General features: G+C 46.4%; 1 protein-coding gene across 2 annotated transcripts in view; it reads right to left on the bottom strand.

Moving 5' to 3' along the window:
• Positions 1 to 14111, bottom strand: part of Tanc1 (tetratricopeptide repeat, ankyrin repeat and coiled-coil containing 1) — a 236546-nt gene that overhangs the window by 74994 nt on the left and 147441 nt on the right. For both annotated transcript variants that reach the window (XM_087651651.1, NM_001002854.2), the window contains 3 exon segments: positions 12868 to 12972; positions 1562 to 1692; positions 329 to 515 (listed from right to left, as the gene is read on the bottom strand). In XM_087651651.1, the coding sequence (XP_087507777.1) occupies positions 329 to 515; positions 1562 to 1692; positions 12868 to 12972 (423 nt within the window).

The following is a 14111-nucleotide window of genomic DNA, read 5'->3' as shown; positions in this document are numbered from 1 at the left end:
AATGAACTGACCAGAAAGGTGGGAGGGTTTTTGTAACTTCACAGGACCGACCTGATAGGGTGTTTTTGTTTTCTTTTTAAAAGAAAAAAAAAAAAACCCCAAAGAAATAAAAACATATAAGCCCAGTGATATAAAATAAACATCGAGGAATACAGGAGCTGAAATTCATTCTCTTGGCTGCACGCAGCCCCGAGCTGCCAGCAATGAGCAGGGAGGGGTCTGTAGTTTGACCTTCACGGACCACAAGGAACCCCTCTCATGAGGTGACTATGTGTGCTCCGGCTGACGAGTATCGAGCCATTGCATTACCAGGCAGTGCACTTCTTACCTATAATTCCACTGTCCTTGCTCTCCAGGGTGGAACTAGGGCTGCTAATGGTCTCACAGGGGCTTTTGTTGGCTGCCGTCTTGCTGACACAGCTATTCAAGGTTGAGCAGGGGCTATCGGTGCTGGGAGAGGCGGTGCTGCTTGTCAGTGTGGAGCAAGGACTGATGCCTTGACTCAGGGCTGTGCACTGCAAGGGGAAGGAAGGGAGGGAGGAGTTAACATGGCTTACACGGTGCGATTCGACACATGTTTTTGTTTTGGACGCTAAAATGATGAAACTTAAACACAAGGCAAATGGAGACAGTTTTTAACTTCTGTGGCTAAATAGGGACAGACACGGTTTTCCAAATGCTAAAGGAAACGTGGTCTTTGTTCTGGCTGCCTCCTTTGAGGAGGTTTCACCAGAAGGGCAGTCTTAGCAATACTTCAGTGGGAACACAAATTCATAAAACAGAGATGGCCAACAGGCAGACTTCCTTTCATTTAAAGTCTGCAGAAGACAAATGGGTTATTTGACCTCTGTGCGGGAAACCTGGGGACCGTGTTTCTATAATGTTTCCCAAGCACGGCAGCCTGATTCTATTCCTGAAGATTTATGAGCTGTGTGTTCAGGAAAGGAGACTGGTGGCCACTGCGCTCTCAGTCAATGCCTCCCCAGCCATGCTTCCTCACAGAGACCCCCTGGGCGAAGGGAGGCCGAAGTTCTAACCCTCACACTGCTACTTGCATACTCAGAGGTGGCGGGAGCTCCTGAGACAGAGCATGCCTCCCTGAAGGATGAAACATTTGATTCTCTCCCATTTTCTATCTACCTCATCTCCTAGCAATATTCTCTTCGTCCCACTGATCCCTCCCCCTCAACCCCCAAATCCCAGCAGCTGAGAGAGCACAGAAAACCTTAGACCAAAGCAGTCTATTGAGAGGAACAGTGCTCTCCAGACAGAAGTAGCTTTATTATAAGATGACTTCCAGCCACGTAGTTGGGATACCCTGGGCCATGGCTGTAAGGTTAACATGGACATTTTCTTAAATTCGGATTCCTTCTGTTTGGCCTTAATTATACTTCCACCACCATCCCCTGCAGAGACCCAGAGAAACTGTTGTAATAGATTTCAAAACACGAGTGCCCAGAGCTCATCTGACCCAAAAACAAAGTGAGGCCCCTCCTCCCACACACACTTGTAGGGTGCAAGCTAAGCATGTAGGAAATGCAGCCTCTCTCTCCGGCATTACCATGGCTTCATTTTTGTCTTCGATGGTTATGTGTGTGGCACTTGGGATCCCCTCTCCCAGTAAAAATCCCAGTCTTGTCAACAGTTCCTGTGCTGCTGGAGAGCAGCTCGGTTCATTATCCACCTTTGCTTCTGGAACAAAGAAAGAAAACATGAGATCTGGGGGGTTCCGGCTTCGCATCTGGATGAGCTAGCCCTCCGGCTGCTTGTCTGGAGCTTTCGTGCACCCTCGTAAGACGCACACCAAGCCTGGCCTGTCCTCCAGCAGTACGTTCTAATAAAGAGGCTGCGACAGGCCGAGAAACCCGTCACAGAGAAACTCCAAATGCAAGAGGTGAAATATTTGATCTGAAAAAGAAGATTCCGACAGCATGCGGCGCCTATGTCACGTGAAAACAGAACCACAGATGGGGGTTTCTGCTTCTCCTTATCCTCAGAGAGCACAATATCGAATGCCACAGGAGACCAATGTTAAAACCCAAATGGTGTGCTCCATCAGGATTTAGGTAGAAAACTTCCATAGCAGTGAGATTCAAAGCCCAGTTCCCACTCAGGTGCCGATTCTAAGAATCCACCTGCATCAGAGACAGTGAAAAAAGTCACCATTTCAGGACCTAATGCCCTGCTGTTCGTGGCACACAAACTGTTCATGCCCCGTGAGAAAGGTTCTCAGCAAGCTGCACATAAGGATAGGAAGCATGGTGTCGCTAAGGCTGGTCATCTGGATTTCTGTACCAGAGAGAATGTTCATGTTGAAATTTACTTACACACCGAGCTAGAGACTAACCTCGAAACCAAAACCTAAGGGCACTTAGATTTTGTCAATTATGGCTGGTGCGTAATTATTTTCGACATTATTCTAACTCCTCTGTCACAGCTTAAGGCATCCATTGGGATAAGATTATATACAGAGGCTAACCAAAGCTAGAACTCAAGAACAACTTGCTTTGTTTGCTCTTCGACTTGTCAATACATAGAAACCTACACACGTCTGAACCTCTTTTGCCAGCATGTGGAAGCCGACAGACGAGAGTAAATGGAGAAGAATGAGGGCGGATAACAGCCACGCTGTGGGCTAACATCGCCGCCACCATGTTCAGCTCTAACTTCATCTTTTGTAAGCAACTGCAGAGTGTAGGTGGGCAAAAGTTGTGTGAAAACCATATGGGTTATTCCTGGTTACCCTTTGCCATGCCATGTACCCAGAACGGCAGCTGTGAGAGAGACCAAGCTGGTGACATCTTCATGAAAGAAAAGGTACACACCACTTGCTTGCTCTTGAAAACCTCCCTGTTCGGGGCATGAAGAATGTTAGCAAGGTAGATATTTTTGAGTCACTCTAGAACTACAATAGTGAGACCGCTCTGTGTCTAGAGTCCTGATGTCTCTAGATCATTTGGGTTAAACTCATAATATCCACGGGCCCATTCCAACACAGGAGAAGGGAAACACCCCAGGCCAGGTGAACCGCACCCCTACCACAACCCTAGAAAAAGTCCCTTCCCACTAGAAACTTCAACTCATAGACCAAGACTTAAGGGAGATGGCACTTGGGAAAGGAGGGGGGAAACCAAATCAAATCAACACAACCCAGGCACACCCAAGGGCTGAATTGAGAAAACAGGTTCTATAGGTTCTCCCCTCACCCCCACACACAACCTTCATCCTCCAAACCTCACCCTTGTGCAGTTGCTTCAGGGCTCAGAGAGCTCCTTATCTTAGGTGGCAAGATGACTGGGGGACAGGGGACCAGATGAAGATGGAAAGGGAACTAAGTGGGTGAGGGGGCAGGCCTCAGCGGCTTCTCCACTCCACACCTCTCTCTCTCTCCTCAAAACAGTCTCTACACTGTGACTGTGTCCCAGCCCCAGAAAGTTTGGCTTCTGGTTCAACCTGAAACACTCTGGGAAAAAAGCCAGAAACTCCGCCCTGTTGGCAGCTGGTATAGAGGCCGAAAGCAGCTGTACATGCTTGCTTGCTTGACTGCTACAAAAGTTACCCTGCTGACAACATAGACTATGGCTTGCTTGGGACTCGTCTGAAAGTTCTAGATCCTGTGCGGGATCTGTACTTAGAAGACGGACACTACTGCTCCATGGCATAGTCACGGCCACCTCTACACTGAACCTGCAGATAGACACCCCAAATTTTCATACAGAAAAACAAAGGAGAAACCCACAAAAATCTAAAACAACCAGTCAATCAGGCATGGTGGTAAAGACCTATAATTCCAGAACTTAGGCTGAAGAAAAAGGACTGTTGGTGTGGGGCTGAGACCAGCACCCAGGCTACATAGGAAATGCAGGACAGTTAGGACTACACAGCAAGACACCTGTCTCAAACCCACCCCTAAAACAAAACTAGTCATTCGAATCTCCATGTTCAAATGACTTGGAGAACTATGGAACTCTAAGCCTAATGGCTGAGTTGAAAAGACACATTACAATTCATGATAAACATCGGCGTGGCTCTTACCAAAGTTCTGAAAGCCTACTAGGGTTGAAGATGAAGAGACACACATTCCTTATTTCATTTTGTATCCATAACATCACCAAAATTCCGTTTCCTTCCAGAGGCTTCCCAACTGTTTTATTTATTTGGGGGTGGGGTGGTGAGGGAAACACTGTTTTTTCTAAACTTCATCGGAGTGACCATCTCCTTAGAGGGTCCACTTCAGACAGAGCTCCTTAATGCTCACTAAGCCGTTCATCTCTCTGGCCTAGCTCACAGCATCTTCTTCACCCAGACTTCCACTCTGGCAGAGTTACCCAAGTGGAGTAACAGTGCAGTCTGGGAGAGCAGAGGTCTGGAAGCCCATGCGGTGCAGCTCCACTAAGCTGTAAGGTTAGGATTGTCCTTGAAGTTTCTTTGTGCTCCAGAGCGATCCAAACTGCATCCTACGGAACGTCTCGGAACAAAGAGTCTCTTCTCAATCTTACAGCTAATATTAGTTCCTTCACTCATCATGGGGATACTTTACCCAGTATCTGTGGAGTAAAGACCGGAGCGGGAAAACACCTAATTTCAGCTGAGTGTCTCAGATTTAAATATGCAAGGACTTTATGATGCACAGATGTAGAATTGCGTGAGCTGGCCTCACATAACCCCCACTAAGCAAATGAACAGTGACGCTCTTATCATTAACACACTCACGGAACCCTCAGTGTGGAACCCTTGTGGAAAGTTAGCCCACGCGGAGAGTCAGAAGGGAAGTTCATGGGTCTCTTCCCTCCTGCCTCCCCTAGCATTTGAAGCAAACATCAAAGAACAGCCCGTTCACTGACTCTCCGTTATGGCTGCCATCGCTTCAAATCTTTGGTGTCCTTCACTGTCCTTTTCTTCCTTTCCTGGCATCCCTGGAGCCAGATAACTCCTCTGTACCAAGGCTATTAGAGACCTCTTCTGGTCATGACTGTCTCTCAGAACTTCAATATCCAGATTGCTGACGTGGCCATGCCCACTTCCTGTAGGTTGCGAACCTCAAAACCAGCAACATGCGAGAAATACCTTCCAAACCACAGGATGCTTAGCGCCCTGCCAGCATTTCTAGCCGGGCTGTACTTCTCTGCTAGCGCCTGAGCTTTTGGTTTCACACATTCACATGTATTTTCAAATGTGCTTATATTTCTCTCCCCCCTACCCAAATAGGACTGGCTATCATTTTCATGGTCCGGATAGCTTCTTCTAAACTCACTATTCCAGGAAAAACTCTGTTTAGTGCCCACCAAACGTTCTCACTAAGATCCACACATAAAGGTTCATTTCCCAGACAATCTCCCCTGCTCCTTGAAGCAGACACTGTTAGAAGCCTGCTGGGATTAAGATTGCTAATGGGGATCGTCTCCCTCTGTCTTTGGGTTAACCCAGCTAAAGTTCTGTCAGTCTAGCTTGTCTTTTCAAGGACCAACTCCTTGTCTCAGTGAGTCCTGGTGTTGTCTTTCGGGCCCCTCTGCCGCACTGGTTTCAATTATTCCTTCCTGTCTACTGTGTTTGGGTTTGCTTGGTTCCTGTTTCCCAGACTTTTGAGGTCCATTATTTAAGCCCTCTCCGATGTGGGGCTCGCCTGAGCTCCTTGGTGCTCATTCCTTAGAGAAGCAAGACAACTCTTGGTCACTCACCAGCTAGGTGACCTTGAACAACTGAAATACACACAATTCCTACGGTATCTGTTAAGTGAGATGGGCCCTGGACCAGACATCAGGAGGCCTTTTTTTCCTAATCTTAGACACGTCAACCCATGGCCTTACACCGAGCATTTCAATTTCTTTTTTTTTTTTTCTTGTCTGTTTGTTTGTTCTTGCTTTTTGGTGTGTTTGCTTGCTTTGGTTTTTGAGACAGGGTTTCTCCGTGTAGCCCTGGTTGTCCTGGAACTCACTCTGTAGACCTAGCTGGCCTCTAACTCAGAGATCTGCCTGCCTCTGCCTCCTGAGTGCTGGGACTAGAGGTGTGCGCCACGAGGCCTGGGTTAAACTTTGAATTTCTTTCTCGTTAATTCTCCTGAGCCACCACAATTCCCTCTTCATTTCCCAAAACTAGTATGTTGCCAACAGCTCACCTGTGTGCTAATTCGCTGTTTCAGGCCATACCAGTTAAAGAATGCTTACCTACAAGGTAGCTTTAAGCTCGTCAACTCGTTCACCCCTGTAGTTTGCTCCCATTGACCTCCCTCCCACACTCAACCTGCGGAGATACGTTTCTGGCTCTGTCAGTGCTGGGAACTGAACACAGAACCAAGCTCTCACTGTCCTGCTGAGGTACATGCAGTCTTGAAGAGCTGTAACCTCAGAAACAGAGGACCCTTTTAAACTAAGTGCAGCCATTCTCCTACCCCTCACCAAGCCCTGACGAATAGCAATTTCTTAAAGGTAAATTCCAGCGCAGACTTTAATGTGTACCAATTAACTTTCTGTGCTCTGGTCCTGTAAAATCCAATGATCTGTTTTATGGGTTTTGTTCTGTTTTGTGCTGGAGAATTAACCCAAGGCACTATGCATACTAAATGGGCTGGCGCTCTACCAGAGAGCTACCCCCTGGCCTGCTCATGCTTTAACGGGATCGTTTAGCCATGCAAGATTTTGTAACATCATAGATTGGGCCAACTGGGAAAACGCTGGTTTTGCAAATCTTAAAAACGTTGGCACATTTTATTACACAATATCAAACCATCGTAATCATTAATATTACATGAGCTCTTAACTGAAAAATCCCGAGAAGCTACCAAGCACAATGTGACAGGCGCCAAGTTCCCCCCAAAAATTAACTTTCATTTAAAAGGTCGAGCTTCAGTGTGATGGCTAATCCGGGAGGTGTCTTTCTGTTTTGTTTGTTTCTTTAATTGAAGTGACAGGCTTATTTCTTACTTGTTTCATCCCTTTGGAATAGAGTGTGTGATAAATGCTCAACTGTGAACAATCACGGTTTGCCAATCATTACTTCAAATAAATGTTATGTTTCATTCGAAAAGCTGCTAGTCTGGCTTGCAATTCAAATGACGGTAAAATGCTTTACCTGAAGACGGCTATCAGACAGCGCGGGCGGGAGAAATGCTTTGTGTGAGTCTCTTACTTCACCACCCAGAATACTAAAAAGATAGGTACTCGAGGGTCAGGATTTAATAACACTAATTATTTTCAGTGTCTTATCGGGGGAGTGCTGAAGTGTATGTTCAGTCCTGCGAATGCAAGTGTGCAGCACTGAAGGGTATCAGGATGCTCAAGAGGCGGCTTTGACAAGAGGTGCTGAAGTTCTGCTGAGGAACAGTTTTAATTGTTAGGGAGAGTTCCCAGCCTCACTGTTCTGGTTTTCTTGCCATTGCTGTGACACAATAACAACCAAAAGCAACTCAGTGGAGGGAAGGGTTTATGCTGTCTTTCGGGTCATGGCCTACTACTGAGGGAAGCCAGAACAGAAACTGGAAGCAGAAACAACGGAACACTACTCACTTGCTTAGCTGGCTTTCTTACCCAGAACCCAGGACTGCCTGAGTAGGGATGGATGCCACCCACAGTGGGCAAGGCAATCCTACATCAATGAAACATCAAGACAAGCCTCCACAGAGAGGCCCGTGGCCAATCTGATCTGGGCAGCTGCTCAACTGAGACTTCCTTCTCAGGTGACTGCAAGCTGTGTTGAGCTGACACTAAAAGCTAACTAGAGAGGACACAGAGGTGCGTGTACTCGACACACGCATATACTTTACAAAAACAGGAAGGGACTTCTTAGAGGTTTAGCAGGTGGTGAGCAAAACTTTATCATATGCATGTGTAAAACTGTCGAGGAGTAAGTATCTACTTAAGAAAAATAAGCCCCCCATTCCTAAGTTAAAACCCAACCCTCAGTGTGACAGAGCTAGAATAGGGGCCTTTGGGAGGTGATTGGGGATTGGAAATGCACAGCCCCCCTCAATGAGATTCATGTCGAGTATAAAAGAAAGACTTTGGCGATCGCTCTCTGCAGCATGAGATCATAGGACAAAGATGATTACCCGAAGAGCCAGGAAGGAGCCTGCAAACCCCCCCCCTTTTTTTTTACCTTCTGGGCCTCAAATACCGTGGGGGTGAGAGGGAGGGAATCGGTTTCTGTTGTGGATAAACTACTGAGGTGAGTAGTGTTTCTGACATAGTACCCTAGAGAGACTACCAGGTAAACCCTAAGGCACAGTGCATCGATTAAGCCTTTCCTGTGCTCAGCATCTCTACCTCCTCAACCACCAATTCACCAATTTATAATCATTGCTATTCACACTCTGAATTACAGTCACTTTGTACACAGGCCTTTAATCCCCTTCTAGACACCAACGGTCAATGAGAGAGGACCCCATGCATACTTGATAACTCATCTCAAACAGCACCTAGCAAAGGGCTTTCACAAATGAAAATCTACTGAAGGAAACAAAATGAACAGCTCCTCTACTCCCAGTCTCTCTTCCTTAGGCAAGTCCACTTCGACATGTCCACCAAAATCTCAACCAACCATTAGAACAGGGTGCACTGCCATCTAAAAAGCTGAAAATTAAAGATACACCAGGCTGGGTGTTACCTCCTCGGGAAAGGAAGGAGAATATAATTGGGGGAAATACGGTGATTTTTATTTCTAAAACGAGGGAGGGAATAGACAGATGCCATTATTCTTTGGTCTCCTTTCTTCCTTACATCATTTCAAATGTATGTAAAAATAATTTAAAAAATAAAGGATTCAATAAATAAGACCAGACACATTTATCCCAGAAGACGACCTCTGCTCTCCATAGGATAGTTTTGTGCTTAGTTAACTGCTGCTTCATGCATGGTGTTTTATTCTTCGTTTGTCTTGGATTTTAAGACGAGGTCTTGCTATGTAGCCTAGGCTAGCTTGCGACTCACTATGTAAACCAGGCTAGCCTTAAACTTCCTCTCTACAGCGTGCTGAGATTACAGTCACGCACTGACCACACATCTAGTATGTATCCATGTTGCTTTTCTCTGCAAACCAAGCTGCTGAGGAAAAGGGTTCGTCCTATCTGGAGACCGATCGTCACTGAGCAATGACTCATTAGATCAGGAGCTTTCTCACCCCTCCCTATCACACAGCATCCTTTGCTAAACGACTGAGTAGAACAACACTCGCCTAAATATGATTGTTCCCAGTCTGGAGAAATAAAGCTATTTATTACAGTTTAGTAATCCCTTGTAATTCCTCTGAGTTTCCTTCCCCTGTAGAGGAAGAGGCATTGTTTGGGGGGCGGGGGAGGGACACGCCTATTCTATGTGGTACATAGGTTATGAGGACCACTTGACAGAGGCAAGTGGGGGAAGAATGAGAGAAGTGTCGTTTCCTCTATCCATCAAGCCACTGTTTTTGCCAGAGTAAAAAAGAAAAAAATGTGTGTTTCAAACGTATTCCAAAATATTAAAAAATACAGTACATCTTTCCTAACAGATGTTTACAGGCTTGTGTAAACTTTAATAATAAAAAAAAGTTCTTTGCTTATCAAAAACAGGTCATCTGGTTGAACCTATTTCCCAGACGGATAACTTAATAAACAAAATATACATGCACATGGGTCTTACTGTCTTGTGACTTAAATTCCAAACAGTGGGGGTTGGGGATTTAGCTCAGTGGCCCTGGGTTCGGTCCCCAGCTCCGGAAAAAAAGAAAAAAAAAATTCCAAACAGTGGGGCAGGGGGGACAAGAATTAATCGAGTTGTGTGGCCATTAAAACAAAACAAGGGGGCTGGAGAGATGGCTCAACAGTTAAGAGCACTGACTGCTCTTCCAGAGGTCCTGAGTTCAATTCCCAGCAACCACATGGTGGCTCACAACCATCTGTAATGAGATCCGATGCCCTCCTCTGGTGTGTCTGAGGACAGCTACAGTGCACTCATATATAATAAATAAATAAATCTTTAAAAAGAAAAAAAAAAAAAACAACAACAAGGCGGTCCAGGAGAGTGTGGCTCAAACACATGGAATAAATTGACACAAGTGTATGTGAAATTTCAAGGCATCTCAGGAGGAGCCAAGCGCCATGAACTGTCATGTCACTACAACAGCAGCCCAGGGGGTCACAGGAAGCATGGGAGGAGAGGAGGTCGAACCTTCCAGTGGAACTTGAGTGGCGATGCTGATATTACACTCTGGAAATTAGAGTTTACCCATCATGCCACTGTACGTGCTCAGCTTACGATTCAAACCTTAGTGGGTTCCACTCAGCATAACCGCCCGCTTTAGGTTCATTTACGCTTTGATATGGCTGTCTTAACTCACTCCGCTGAAACCTGAAAGATTCCACGACTGTTACAAATCACACCGCCCTCTGCTACTTGTCAAGTTCAATTTCGCTAGGCGACTGCCTCGCCATAAGCCAACAGAGTAACTCCTGGGGCTCGGGCCGCACGGTGGCTATCTCTACACATGATTATGCACCCAGAAACAGAGCCATACCCCTATCCCACGCCCACAGAAAGGAGAACACCCTGTTTCTTAAAATCAGCCAAGTGTAAATGTCTCGGGGCTCGCATCTGCGACATATGTGTGTGGTGATTTGGGTCCTGACGGGGTCTGGGGGAAGCTGAATCAGACAGCTGGGATCTTAGGAATGAGCACACGTGCAAGGTTTGGCCACTCTAGCAAGACCAATGGCTGCTCTCAAGTTTAGCTTGGCTCATAGTCAAGTGCACACACACCTCCTACTGCCAGGAAAGGCGTCCAAATCTGCCTCCAGCCAGAGGAGAAAAGTTGACAATGAGAATCATTTGTAACCACTTTTCTTAGTCCAATAAAAATTCTAAGTCTGTCTCCTCGTCTCACATCAGAAGAATCCAACCTAGAACCCCATGAATCTTCCCAATGGTATCCATGTCTAAAACAGTCAAAACTCCGGGACTTTAACCAAGCCAGGACCGTGGTCAGTTGGAGATTCTGGTTTGGGGTGACAGAATTAGTCTGAATTAAGCAGAGAGAGAACTTGGAAATATGATGACTAGTACTCATGTTTGAAGAATATTTTTGTTTTCCCTTCAACACATAGAAGAAAAAGGGGGGGTGTGTCTCTATATGTTATAGCCTCTGTTAGGTCCAAAGTGCGCCCCCCCCCCCCAAATGGCAGTGCTGTGACAAGTCCTAAACAGAAGGACTTTGGCCAGGTAAAGGATTTTTATTAGGTAACAGAAACAGGAAGCTCCCTTAATTTACCCCAAAGGGGCAAGGGCATCTAGTTGTCACTCAATTGAATAGCCAGTATCAGCTCAAAGACACCACCCTGTTGACCGTCATAGAAATCTGTTCGCTTCTCTGCCACTGACCCTTCTCTCTGTGCCTCCCCAACCGCCAGAGATAGTCCTGGTTTGATCCCCAATAAACCTTCCTTTCTATCCATGGAGTGGTCAGTTCAGTGGTGTCCCCGTACCCTCACCGATAGCCATCTGACCTAAGTGGTCACTACCAATGAACCCTCCACCTTCAACACACACAGCCACTTCTTTGTCCCCCTAGTCACGAATCTTCAATGTGAGCTCCTTCTACTCCACAAATGGTACCCGGACCCAAAGAACAGGGTAACCTCCTCGTGTCAGAAGCCTGCGGCAGCACTTAGTGTCTGTCTAGTGCGTTCTGGACCATCTCCCTTTGACCCATTCCAGCTTCTGCCTTTCAGTTCATTTTCAGGTATATACACTCAGCATCATGCACTCTACTGCCTGGCCATACCCTACTCCCTCCTGTGTCTCCCCAAACACAGAATACAAACAGTGGCTACAACAAAAGAGGAAGGGATTCTCCTCTTCACCACGAGGGAGGTAGAAGAGGACCAGCCATAGGCATTCCACAGTGGAAATCTGGCTGAGTGTTCTTTCCATGGGTGAGCATCTTTAATGTTAGGACTTATTAGAAGCTTGTGTTCACACAGAAGACAGAACGAGCTTCTTCAGGCTAAGAGTTTTACTCTCATATTTGTGCAGAGAAACGCACTACGAGTTTAGGACATCCTGTGGACAAACCAAATCCCAGACAAGAACAAATGAGTGAATTCTTGGGTCGATTAAAAATAAGCAAACTAGCCAGGTGGTGGTGGTGGTGCACACCTTTGATCCAAGCACTTGGGAGGCAGAGGTAGGCGGATCTCTAGGAGTTCAAAGCCAGCCTGGTCTACAGAATGAATTCCAGAAAAGCCAAAGCTGTACAGAGAAGCCCTGTCTCCACGAACAACAAAAGCAAACTATTAATGTATCTATTAAACACTACAAGCATAAACATATGGTGTTCTTACACTTTAACTTAGAAGTGACTTTATGGCAAAAAGAAAGAGGCTTCAATCAGTTCGGATTTTCTTTTCTTTGTCCCTAATCCAATCCCCCCTAAAGAAAATCACAGATGTTTAACTTCTAAAAAGCTTTCCAAAGTCACCATGTGCTCTTAAGTGAGTTTGTCTAGTGCAAGTCTCAGATTCTCAGCCAAAGCCTGCTCTTAAATATTCTGGAAGGGTAATGTGTTTATATAAAACAAAAACAAATAAAAACAAAGTCAACCGGCTGGCTTTGCTTGTGTCCCAAACCCAGGAAGGTCACAATTCAGAGGATAAAAGACCCAAACCTTAAACAATGCAAATACACCCAACTCAACTATTCCTGCCACTTGTATACAATTTCAAGAATTCACATTAGCTAAACGAATCTGTCAACCGCCCAAAGGGGGAAAAATCCTCCCAAATATATTTGGTTCAGTGAAGCATTCTTTCAAGATACTCTCAGGTTTCCTTCAGAAATGGAGAGTGCTACTTACTATGCACAGTCTTAGGGAAAGAGACAGACATCATGGAAAAGGTACTCTTACCAGTCTCGATGGGCTCTGCGGGCTTGGACCCTTCTCTGAAGGGGATCATAACTGGATCTCCTGGTACCCTGGGGCTTTCCACATACTTGGGCTTCCTGACGGGACCTGCAGAGGGAAAGATCTGAGTGTAGCTAATTTTTTCCAGGTGCAGACAGAGCTTCAGAACATACAACAACGTGTGCCCTTACCAGGACCCAAACACGCCTAAAGGCTGGCCCTTCCCTCCCTCAAATACACAGGCTGTCCGTTCAGAGCAGACACGAGAATGTCCAGTCTGGTCTGCCAAAGGAGAGCATGGTGAGCTCTGTTTGGAGACTGTAAACTCTGACGGAAACCAAAGACACTCTCCTCCGTTGCAGTTTCCCCAGCCGTCTTTACTGTGTGCGGAATCAGTGCTTTTGACGTGTTCAGACCTACGCAGCGGTTAGGGCTGCTGTGCTACTGAGATGCCATTTTCCTCTCCCTGGGATACAGATCTCCAAGCCAGGAGTTGTGAGTTACAAACAGCTGGCCTCTGTATCTCGAGGAGCTGAGCAGCCATGGAACGCAGGCCTCTTATCAGGCTGAGGACGCATGGCTGCTTTCTTGGAAGCTGAAGCAGCTGCCGCCCTCAAGTGGGTGTGGCCAGCAGTCCAGCACAGACCTGGGAACTGGGAAAACCGAGAGTCTTATTCCCCTCCCCCAACCGAAACTTATCAGAAAAATCTGGCATTTTTTGTTTCGTTTTTTTGAGTCAGGCAGGCCTCACTGACATCCGTCCTTCTACCTCAGCCTCTGGAGTGATTACAGGTATGTACCACCTCATACTTAGGATAATTTGTAATTCGATGTTTTTTCCCCCTCCAGTGAAAGCTCTTAAGGAGACTGAAAGGGAACTCCCATTCTCCCCCCCCCCCCCGCAAACCCCCACCTGTCATCCCCCCCAACCCCTCCCTGCTGCTGGGGACAAAGATGCAGTCACTCTGGAAAACAGCTAAGCAGTTGTTCAAAAAGTTCAACAGAGTCACCATGCGGTCCCTCGGTTCTACACACATGTATGTCCACACAGAAACTAGGAGGCGTGTTTGCAGCAGTGTGATTGCTGTAACCAAAGGCCCATCAACTGACAAAGCAGAATACACTGGAATATTAGGAACGGAGGGGGGACATGAATGAACTCTATGTTAAGCCACACAAAAGAGGCCGGTCACAGAAAGCCACATCCTACATAATTCCTCTCAACGTGTAACTTCCAGTGTAGGTGA

The sequence above is a fragment of the Rattus norvegicus genome, chromosome 3 (assembly GCF_021556685.1).
Source record: "Rattus norvegicus strain SHRSP/BbbUtx chromosome 3, alternate assembly SHRSP_T2T, whole genome shotgun sequence".
In the NCBI taxonomy this organism is placed as follows: domain Eukaryota; kingdom Metazoa; phylum Chordata; class Mammalia; order Rodentia; family Muridae; genus Rattus; species Rattus norvegicus.
This window is presented reverse-complemented; position numbering and strand designations above follow the sequence as displayed.